Below are 11,422 nucleotides of genomic sequence, written 5' to 3'. Positions count from 1 at the left end.
TCAGAGAACGTGTCGTTACCTGGTGGCCATGTCTGCTGCTGGCCGTTTAGTGGTCGGTTAAATGTTACTTGACCCTCTGATGTTAGTTTAGCATAAAGAACACCCATAGAATCTGCTAGCATGGCTCTGTCTGAAAATGATGTTAGCGATGATCTAATAATTAGCGTTAAGAGTTGAATCACATAAAGACACGTTATACCAGTAAGGTCATGATGTCAGTAAACACAAAACGACACAAACAAGACACATAACAAACAAAAACGAGAAACAAATGAGAAAAATGAACAAAGAGTACAAAAATGAGACGCAAACAAAACACAAAATGATCATAAAACGAGATGCAATGACAAAAAACCAGACACAAAAGGATAAAAACAAAACAAAATGACAAAAACACAATATTTTAGGAAGGAGAAAGGTCCTGATGTCAGTAAATGTAGATCAGCTGTAATTCCTGGTTGTTCCAGCAGGTGGAGCCTCTTCCTGTTTAGTCCTGTGGAGACCAGAGGAGGCGTCACTCAGACTGCAGTTCATGTTAAAGCAGAGAGGATTTAACATGAACTGTAGCAAAAACCAACCAGACTTCTCTGGACGATGTTTCTAGAAACGTCTTCCAGAGAAGTCTGGTTGGTTCTACTGAAGCTCCTACAATCACCAGAACCTGGATGAGTTTAGCAGCAACAGGCACCATGACAAAGACTAATGTTCTACTTAATGACCTCCAACCAGAACTACAGAGTTCATGACAAACTGTTGTTTCCTACAAAAAGTGTTCCTTTAACTGAGTGGCTAATTTAGCCAAACTAGCTTATGGTAACTGATATGTGTCCATGGTTAGATCGAGTGATTTCAGCGTATGGGGAATTGTCTCCACCGCGTTTATTTCATGTTAAAGAATAGACAAGGGGCACCATGACAGAGACTCCTATGAGGGTTAATGACTTCCAACCAGAACTCATGCAGGTCATCTGTTGTTGACCAGACAGCTTCCTACAATCGAGGAGGTAAAGTAACCAAACTGGTTTCACAGAAATGGTTAGAAATTTTGACTTCAGCATCTGGAGAAGTGTCCACTGCCCACTTTATTTGTGTTTACCGATTATTGATGAATAATGTAGTCAGCTAAGAACAGTGTTTAACCTTTCACTGATCCAGCGTTGGTTTGATGTTGCTGCTAGCAGGAGTTGATGGACCTCATGGATCCTCATGTACTGAAAGACCAACCCAGGACCTGGACTGTGATGGAACAGATCCTGTTCTAGTTCCTACTGGTCTGGTTGAACCTCCGTTCTGACTGCTGCCTCCACGTTTTCCATCCAGTGATGTCAGAGAATTAAACCTTTAATCGCTTTTTACCAACATTTCTGAAACGTCCCGTCGAGTCGCTAAAACTTCGTCATCCAGCATTTCAACCTCATCAACATGCAAACCAGTGAACAGCAGTGAGAAGCTGGTGGAGAAGTTCTGAACACCGCTCATGTGTTTTCCAGAGTCACTGTTTATTGAACACAAAACAAAAGGACTAAATATATGTTGCTGATGTGATAAGAAACGTCCAGAAGCACACATAACTGCGTCAGAAATGGGCGATCAGGATGTGTTGGTGGTCTCCTCGATGTTCAGCTTGGATTGGCTCCCTTCCTTCAGCAGTGTTCAAACAAACGTTCATCTTCTTCACCGACTCTTTGTGGTCTCACAGGTCCAAAGAAAGCGCCTCAGATGTCCAGCTTACGATAGCTGCTTCATGTCATACATCGGCACCTCGGACTCCTCTGCTTTGCCCTCGGCGGCGGCGGCGGCGGCCCCCGGGCTGGCCTTGCGGCCCTTAGGAGGAGGGACGGGCAGGGCTCCCTCAGCGGCCTCAGCTCCCTCCTGGCCCTCCGCCACAGTCCTCTCCTTCTTCAGGTTGAGTTTGGCCGGGACGCTCTTGGTGATGGTGTCCTTGAGACGCTCACCGGACTGCTTCAGCCTCTCTCCGGACTGGCGGATCTTCTCGCGCCTCTCGGCCGTCACGATGCGCTCCCCCAGTTTGTTGACCTTGGTTCCCAGGTTCTCGCGGGTCTTGCTCATGTTCTCCTTGGAGAAGGTGGCCTTGAAGCTCTCGATGCGCGTCAGCCCCGACTTCTTCATGCGTCCGGCTGCCGAGGAGTCGGCCTCCTCCACCACCATGTACTCCTCGTCCGACTCCGGAGGAAGCTCGAACTTGTCCGGTTCCACCTCGGCTCTGGTTCTGGGGCCGCCGCTGGCTTCTGCCGGCTCATTGGCCGGTGAGACGGCCTTCACTTCCTGATCGCCCTGAGAGAGCAGAGAACAGAGTGAACCGGAGAACCCTAAAAAGTAAGTCAAATCAAAATACTGAGATAAAAACGTCAACTTGAGAGAAAAGAGACCAAGAATCTGAAATAAAAGCTTGAAATTCAGAAATAAAATCCAGAATTTTGAGTTTGAATACTCTAAAAATCCACAGATTAAATATTGAGATAAATACTTAAAATTTAGAGAGATAAAGTCCGAGATAAAAGCTTGAAATTCAAAGATAAAGTCAACATTCAAAAAGAGATCTAAAAAGTCTAAATATTGAGATAAAAACTTGAAATTCAGTCAAAAAGTGAAATTCTTCAGATAAAATCTTGAAATTTGAGATAAAAACTTGACATTCAGGGATAAGAAGCTGAATTTTTGACAGAAAAACTGTCTTTTTTATTATTTTATTGAAGTCCCTGAAGTATTTCATATCTAAATGTAAAATACTATGAATCTTATCTTAAATAGTTCAGGATTTTAAAACGCTGAAGGAGATCAGAGAAGGCTGAGAAGAAGAACCTGAAGGTGTCTATCGAGTTGATTTAGTGTCTGAGGATCATTAAAGAGCTGGAGGATGTTTTTCACGTATTAAACACTAGAACATCAGCAGTGTGTAAATGTTCTTGTCCTAAGACCAAATCTATAAAGACTAGGAAAAAGAATGTTTAAAATATTTCAAAATGCCAAATAAGTCTAGAGTTTCCCTAAAATAACATTTTTTGTTTTGCTTTGTGTCTCGTTTTGTCGTTTTGTCTTATTTTGTCATTTTCTGTATCATTTTTGTCATTTTGTGTCATTTTTTGTCTTGTTTCTGTCTTGTTTTTGTCGTTTCCATCCTCCATCATTCCTACAGAATGTGTAGATCAAAGCTGTGTCCTCTCTTCTATTTTCCATCTTTTCATCCATTGTCAGTCTTGATTGAACATCTCTCTCTACCTCATATTATCAGGATCAGACTCATTCTTTGGACTGTTTTCATCAGTGATCGGCAGTAACAGCTAGCTAAACACCTAGCTTCTACATTAGCATGGAGTAGCAGAGTAGGGTTAGCAAACGGCACAGAAACATGGAATGATCCAGAAACAGAAGAACTCTGAAGTAGAAGATGACCGTTGTTCCTCAGTAGAACTGTGTTCAGGGGGCTGGTCTGGATGGATCGGGTTCAGGCGCTGATGTCAGGGTTAAATGTGTGCTAGCAGTTAGCGTGCAGCCTCCATCCAGAAATAACCTGCAGCAGCTGTTCCTGCAGCTCAGCGGAGCTAAACTTATCCAACGAGGCTCCCAAAGAAACAGAACTGAGAGATTCCTGCAGACGGAACCGAGGGAAGGTCGACCCGTTACACGACTCTAGAGGTTCAGTTCTGGAGCCTCATAGAGCCCAGTCTGACCTCCAGAAACCAGTAGAACTAACTAGTAGAACCAACCAGAACCAACCAGTAAAACCAACCAGTAGAACCAACCAGTAAAACCAACCAGTAGAACCAACCAGAACCAACCAGTAAAACCAACCAGTAGAACCAACCAGTAGAACCAACCAGTAGAACCAACTAGTAAAACCAACCAGTACAACCAACCAGTAGAACCAACCAGAACCAACCAGTAAAACCAACCAGTAGAACCAACCAGTAGAACCAACCAGAACCAACTAGTAAAACCAACCAGTAGAACCAACCAGTAAAACCAACCAGTAGAACCAACCAGAACCAACCAGTAAAACCAACCAGTAGAACCAACCAGTAGAACCAACCAGTAGAACCAACCAGTAAAACCAACCAGTAGAACCAACCAGTAAAACCAACCAGTAGAACCAACCAGAACCAACCAGTAAAACCAACCAGTAGAACCAACCAGTAGAACCAACTAGTAAAACCAACCAGTACAACCAACCAGTAGAACCAACCAGAACCAACCAGTAAAACCAACCAGTACAACCAACCAGTAGAACCAACTAGTAGAACCACAGCTACAGGGACCAGAAATGTTCACTTTGTTTTAGTGCAAAAAACTATGTTCTGAATGAGTTCGCACTGGATGAACAATCTTTTACAAAACATCATGAACAACCGGAAATTTCTAACAGGTTTTTGTCGTTTTGTGTCTCGTTTTTGGTAGAGTAACGAAACAATCAGTCTGAAGGTAGAGACTGTTTACTTCCTGTTTATTTTGTGTATTAGTAACAGTCCATGTGTAAATTAATACTTTTGTCTGTGATTTTATCAGATATTGTCTGTAATGGTTAAAGAATTATTTACTATTTCCTAAAACTAGTAAACATCATTCTTTTTTTGAATAATTTCAAATAGAAAAAAAAAATCATTTCACAGATAAACAGTATAATAGAGCAAATTACTGTCTAATATATTCTATGTAATATATAAGTATCTATTAGATATATCTATAATGTGTAACTAATAACTGCTTTTTGTATCATATTTGCAGTTTTTAATAGTTTTCTTTAAGTCAACATAATTTTTTCCAGGAGGCCAACAGACAAACAGGATGCTAACAGAAAGCTATAGGATGCTAATAGGAAGCTAACAGAAAGCTATCGGGAGGCTAACAGGATGCTAACAGGAGGCTAACAGTCTAACAAAGCTAATAATCATTCCAGGAGGAACTGCAGTCTTTCTAGAACTAGAACGTACTGGAAACCAGTTTATAAAGACTAGAACATGCTGGGAACCAGTTTATAAAGACTAGAACATGCTGGGAACCAGTTCGTAAAGACTAGAATGTTCTGGAAACCAATTTAAAGAGAATAGAAGATACTGGGAACCAGTTTAAAGACAGAAACATGAAACTCGAGCAGTATGTACATTGGTGAATATAAGAGGTATCTGGAGGTGTTTGTCTTTGAACAGAGGCTAACCGTTAGCCTTGTTTCCAGTCTTTATGCTAAGCTAGGCTAGCCAAACGTTTTGGAAGCCTCGAAGGTTTCTGATCCTGGACATGAAGCTTCTCTGACTCAGGATTAATCCATCATTCTAACTCAAATCTGGCGTGAGCTAGCGGTCCGTTAGCAGCCTGTTAGCAGCCTGCTAGCAGTTAGCCTCATGGTTCCCAGCTGTTCTCCAGGCTGTGTCTATATTAGGAGCTGGAGGAGGTTCAGACCCAGAATAACCTGCTAACCAGCTGGTCCAGTCATTTACAGGCCTCCTCCACACGCCTTGGTTTGTTTCATCCGTCGACACAATCATCTTTAGAGCTTTATTATCCCGTTCATCATCACTGCAGCAGCTCCGTTAGCCTCAGAACAACTCCTAGGAGAACCCAGAAACGTAGAAACCTGGAAGCATCAGATGTTAACCTGAACTAAAGTTGTCTCCTCACACTGGACGTTTGTCTCTTTGATTGTTGTGTGTCCTGTTGTCTGCTTCTGATCCATTTATTTATCCATCCAGGAGCTTTGGTTTTTGTTTTCAGTCTCTCATCATCTCCTCTTGTTTGTGTCACATTTCAGTCATTTTGTCGTGTTTTTCACTATTTTTAGTCATTTTTTAGTCTCGTTTTGTAATTTGTGTGCCTTTTGGGTCATTTTGAATCTAATTTGTGTTGTTTTCTGTCTTGTGTAGTGTCTTGTTTGTCAGTTTGTCTTTTTTGTGTCTCATTTTGTGTCACATTTCTGTTGTTTTCTTCTTGTTTTATGGTGTTCTGTCTCATTTTTGTCATTTTGAGTCTGATTTGTGGTGTTTTATGTCTTGCTTCTGTCATTTTGCTTAACTTTTTGCCGTTTTGTGTCATTTTTTTGGCCTCATTTTTGTCATTTTGTGTCATATTTTTGACGTTTTGTGTCGCTTTGTCTCACTTTTGTGGTTTTGCGTCTCTGTGGTGGTTTCATCTCCTCATCCTGTAGATGTTTTCTGTCTCCATGTTTCCTCTCTACTCTGCTCATCATCAGTAGAAGATGTTCCTCCATGCTGATGGATCTCCATCAACCTGCTCCTCTGTTTTGTTTCTGCTGCATTCACTTGATTGACGTTTTCATTATTTTGAACAAAGGTTGAGCCGTTGTAGACGAGCTTTGAAGTCATTTTAAAGATAATTTTGGACAAATTTAATGTACATTGTTCTCTTGTCTTTCATTTTTTTGGTCTTATTTCTCATTTTGTGTCGTGTTTTTGTCATTTTGTTTTTAATTTTTGTCATTTTGTGTGTTTTTTATGTTGTTTTGTCTCTCTTTGTGGTCTCCTCTCTGCTCTGCTCATCTGAAGATGTTCCTCCATGCTGGATGGATCTCCATCTACTAGATCTTCTCTTCTCTGTTTCTGCTGCATTTATTTCAGTCTCTCTGAGGAAACACTGCCTGCAGTTCAACCTGAAACTCTCTGGATGTTTCTTGTTGGAGAACATCGATGAAGAACCATCTGGAACCAAGAGGTTCTGGTTTTACTGGAGTTTGTGAAGTGTCCATGAGTTTTGACTTTGCTGCCAAAGGGAAAAAGCTTTTGATGTTTAAACCTTAAAACTTGTAAAAACGCAGCTTTTTTTTTTTCTTTCTGTACTTTTCATTTCTAAATTTAATTTTAAAACGGAAAAACAGAAAAACAAAATGATTATTTGTTTTTTCTCATTTTATTTTGAAACGGAAAAAGGAAAGAGCGAACCGTACACGGATTTTAGACTAATCCGTGTAAATGATCCGTGTACATTTCGTTCTTTGGTTTTTCCATTTTTTTCTGCAGACGGTTAAACTCTGATTCATTGAACCTCTCCAACATCAAACATCTAAGAACCGTCAAACAGAAGATGGCTCCATAGCAGAACTTCTCACCTGATAGATGACCACCCTGAACTTGTTCTTGGCCAGGAGGTCGCCCTGCGTGGCCTCCACCTTCTTCACTCGGACGTTCTGGTTCTCCACCCGCACCCTGACGTCCTTGATGTGGCGGCTGACCTTGCGGGTCTTCTCCAGCAGCCGGTCCACAGTGGAGCTGGTGTTGGCGTGGTCGCTGGTCAGCTTCACCACGTCGGCCTGGATGGTCTTCACCGTGCTCTCCAGCTCCAGCTGCCGCTCCTCCATGCGCTGCTGCGTGGCCTGGACACCGTCCATGAGGCCCGCCACGCGCTCCAGCAGTGCCATGATGCCGCCCGCATCATCACCGCCCGCCGCCACGGCCGGCTTATCGGTCATCCTCAGATCCAAGAACCAAAGCAAGATGCTGGAATCTGGAAGCTCAGACGCAGGAGAACGAACCAGACGAAGGCTTTGGAAGCCTCCTCTGGAAGGAGAAGCAGGATCAACGTCGAACGCCGGAGGTTGACCCTGAAAGCGAGTAGATCAGCTGCTAGACTCCACCCTGCTGGGAAGAGGAGGAGAAGGAGGAGGAGGAGGCTAAAAAGAGACCCAGTAAAACCTTCAACATGTCTAATCAACGTCTGAGCACTTAAAGACATACACCCAGGAGGAGACCTCAGTCCAACGAGTCACGCTGGAGACGGAGATGGTCCATAAAGCTCCATCGATGACGGGATGTAAATGGAACTGATCCAGCAGGAATGCAGCGAGGTGGACCAGCAGCTCCTCTGGGTTCTAAAAATACCGCCGGCGTAAAGTGACTCCCTGAGCTCCTTTGGGAGACGAGGGTATAAAAAGCAGTGGAAACCCCCTCCATCACCTTCACACTGCCTCCGTCCTAATCCCTGCTCCACGTTTAGACTGCTGGACTCCACATGAACACCAGCGCCCGAAAAGCTGCCTTAATCCTCACACTCTGCTGCAGCCCAAATTTAGGCCAATAGGAGGGAGCCTGAGGTGGGCACGGGTCCCTGTGATTGGCCAAAACCTTAGGATCAATTCATCTCAAACCAAAAAGTGTAATCGTAAAGGATTTCCTATATGAAGACGATTCAGGTTCCAAAGTAGAAACTCAAAGAACCGAACAAGGAATCAGGAGGTCTAACCCTAACCCTAACCCTAATCAGCTCATTCTCCAGTCTTCTCTGAACTCTCCTCTTTAGTTTGAACTTTCCCTAAACTTAGGAGTTAATGACAGAGCAGCACATCCAGACTCAGTCTCATTTATGTAGAGATTAAACTTCAGTGTCATTCATTGATGTTAAAGTGCAGTTTTTCATGTTTGTTGCTCATGCTCCCGACCAAACCAGTCCAGGTGGAAGACGATGTGAAGAGAAGCTCCAGAGGATGAATATCACACATTTACGTTGGAAATAAATGTCCTTTAATTAGACATTGTCATGCAAAAGTTGGATTTCCCTTTAATGATGTTTAAATCTTTATTTTGTTGATGTTGGTTTCTGAATGTTTTCTGACACTCGGCCCCAAACATTAAAACCTTCTACGGCTCACAAGCTGCAACAATTCACACATTATCAACGATCTTTGTGACTAAACTAAGATAAAAAGTTAAAAACTGCCTGATTCCTGCATCATGAATGTAAATCTTTTTGTTTTTATGACAGTAAACTGAATATATTTGGGTTTGACATTTTATAAACCAAAACAAGAAATGAATTAGTGGAGAAAACAATCAACAGATTAATGGACAAAGAAAATGTGTTTTCCAACATATATGTCTGAATTCCTCCAACATTACAAGATACATACAATTTAAATTCAGTTTTATTTATAGAACACAAATTACAGGTCAAACTGTCTCAAGATGCTTTATTTTATATTTTTTTGTCATTTTTAAAATATGACAAAGTAAGAAATTTAAACCTCTTGACTAATCCAATTTATTATTTGGTTTTTAACAGACTAATGGACAATTAAAATAACTTTCTGCACTAAAACTAATAAACATGAGGTCAAATAGAAGGAAGAGTTTTAAATCCTGCAGTTCCACGACGACAAGAATAAAGTTTGTCAAAGGGACGACGAGTTTATTTCTTTTTATCTGATCTGTAGCTCAGTGAGTTAAGGGTTTGCCTATGGAGCTGCAGGTTGCTGGTTCAACACCAGACCCTTCTTAAATGGTGGGTCTTGATCCTTCTACCTTCCACTTGGTAGTCTCTCTTCTTATCCCTCTGAGCTACTCACTCAGATACTGATGTTTTCTTTTTTTTGACATTTATCATCTATTTTTTGCTGTGAGATCTCTGTATGCTCCAGGACCGACAGCTATGGTGGGAATCAAACTCACGTCTCAGCTTTGTCCCAGACAGCGTTCAGTGGTTGAACCCACCACACTACTGGTAGTGGCCCCTTCACAACTGGACTCTTCCTCTTTGTGCTTTTGACATTCACTGTGGCTGTTGTATGTCAGTGGAAAATGTCTTAATGGAGTATGGTAGTGAAAAGTGTCTTCATGCTGTTAGTCAGTTTATCAATTCAACTTTATTTGTTTAGAACCTTTGACACAGATGACAGAACTAAACAAGCAAAGAGAAAAAACTGATTAAAACTAAGATTAAAACTCAAAAACATATTTCTTTTAAAAAATTTACATAATAAAATGTGTTGTGTTCAGGGGATGGAGGGAGTTTATTGAAGTCTTCTTGGGCTCACACAGTAAATCATTTACAATAGAAACTTGATATTCAGTCTAAGGAAACTGCAGAGCAACAGAAGAACCAACAATATCTCCTGTTTTCTCCTCTTCTGGTGCTTTCAGACCAAAGAACTACAGACTCTTCACAACCTGCTCAAACTCTTGGTACAGGACCTCACCACACGGGTCAACAAGGTTTCCTTCTCATTTCTACTCTGAAGCTCACCTTCTCCTGCTCAAACTGCTGACAAATGTTTGTGCTGCTCTAAAGTCTGCTCTCCAGAACTTCCTAAAAACTCTCAAAGTCTCTTCTGCTGCAGGTTGCTTTGTAGAACTGTTCCAGAAAACCTCACTAAACCACATGGAGGGGCCTCAAGATAGTCGTCCAAATGAAACCGTACAAAAACCAAACTAGCACAACCCAAACGCTAAAGTCTCCTGCAGCCTACCAGAGAAGCTCTTTAAACAGAGAATCAGGACAGGAACTCTTACCTTCTGGACAACCAACGTTGGTTCACAAACAACCAAAAACCTCTAAAGACTCACTACAGCCAAGATAAAGACACAACTCAGCTGCACCAAACCCACTAATCACTGCACACATTAGCACCATGTGCTAACTGTGGCTAAAGAACCACATTTACCAAGACAACTATCCAGTACAAAGCCCTAAAACACACCAAGAAACACATTAAAGAGGATTTTACTGCTGGAAGCTGCAAGCCAACGCCTAAAGAACAAACTAAAGCAACGGAGCCAAACCCGGTTCAGTGAAGAGAAGCAGAGGAAATGTTTGACTGCAGACATAAAGCAGGAAGACACTGAGCTGCTCAGGTGTTCCTGATGACACCAAGCAGAAAGTTGAAAACCACCTTCTGATCCCTGAAATCTCTGAGTTTTCACACAAAGAACACCTGAACATGTCAGACTGGTTCCATAGTAGAACCTTGACTGTAAAAACATCACAGTATGGCGTGTTGATCAGAAAACATTACAACCGGCTGTTTAGGAGTGACACAAAAACAGGACAAACGCTGGTTTTCAGGGGTTGAAAGAGTAAGTTTTGAACAACACAACATGTGAGCAGAAAAATCACAAAGTCTGTCTTTAGTTCAGCTGAAAATATGAGTTTTTGTCTTTTTTTATTGAGCAAACTTTTCAGGAAGTAGATGAAGAATAACTAAAGCTCTCATGTAGAAGTCCAATTTCTTTTGGATCCTTGTGGAGAGTTTAGTCTTAGAGTTTATAAAGCTGTTCAGTTTTTAGAGTCTCATGGATTGTTCTGACATTTAATAACCGAGTCCTGAAATAAAATTACAGTTGTATTTTATTGTATTTGACTGAAGAATATGGAGTATTGTTCCTGTTTATTATTGTTCTCAGGTTTATAATTAAATGTACAGAGTGCTGCTTAATGTATTTTATTGTATTTTAAAATGTACATTCCTGCACAGAACATTTCAGATTATTTTAGCACAGATTGTTGTTGTTCACTGTGTATTGGGTAGAACTCATTTTGATTCAGACTGATTAGCACACAGAACCCTATGATGTTTATGGTTTACAGCTGAGAACTAGCTGCTAAAAGTCCAGAATATTATTTCTTATTTTAGGTGTGATAATTGTCAGTAAACATTCTAAGAAGTGGAAATTAACAGGGTTGTATA

General features: G+C 41.4%; 1 protein-coding gene across 2 annotated transcripts in view; it reads right to left on the bottom strand.

Annotated features, from left to right (window-relative positions):
• The window catches only part of cavin4b (caveolae associated protein 4b), a 16,213-nt gene extending 4,823 nt beyond the window's left edge, over positions 1 to 11,390 (bottom strand). The window contains exons 1-2 of one of the 2 annotated variants that reach the window (XM_022221945.2): positions 7,076 to 11,390; positions 1,064 to 2,295 (exon numbers count right to left, since the gene is read on the bottom strand). In XM_022221945.2, coding sequence (XP_022077637.1) covers positions 1,729 to 2,295; positions 7,076 to 7,435 — 927 coding nt within the window. In that variant the 5' untranslated portion in view covers positions 7,436 to 11,390 and the 3' untranslated portion in view covers positions 1,064 to 1,728. Of the gene's footprint in view, positions 1 to 1,063; positions 2,296 to 7,075 lie in introns of those variants that run through there. The other variant, XM_051940624.1, reaches the window with a different exon arrangement.
• Between the last annotated feature and the right edge of the window lie 32 nt (positions 11,391 to 11,422).

This window comes from Acanthochromis polyacanthus, chromosome 20 (genome assembly GCF_021347895.1).
Source record: "Acanthochromis polyacanthus isolate Apoly-LR-REF ecotype Palm Island chromosome 20, KAUST_Apoly_ChrSc, whole genome shotgun sequence".
NCBI lineage: Eukaryota > Metazoa > Chordata > Actinopteri > Pomacentridae > Acanthochromis > Acanthochromis polyacanthus.
Note: the sequence above shows the minus strand (reverse complement) of the source record. Positions and strands in the feature narration are given on the sequence as shown.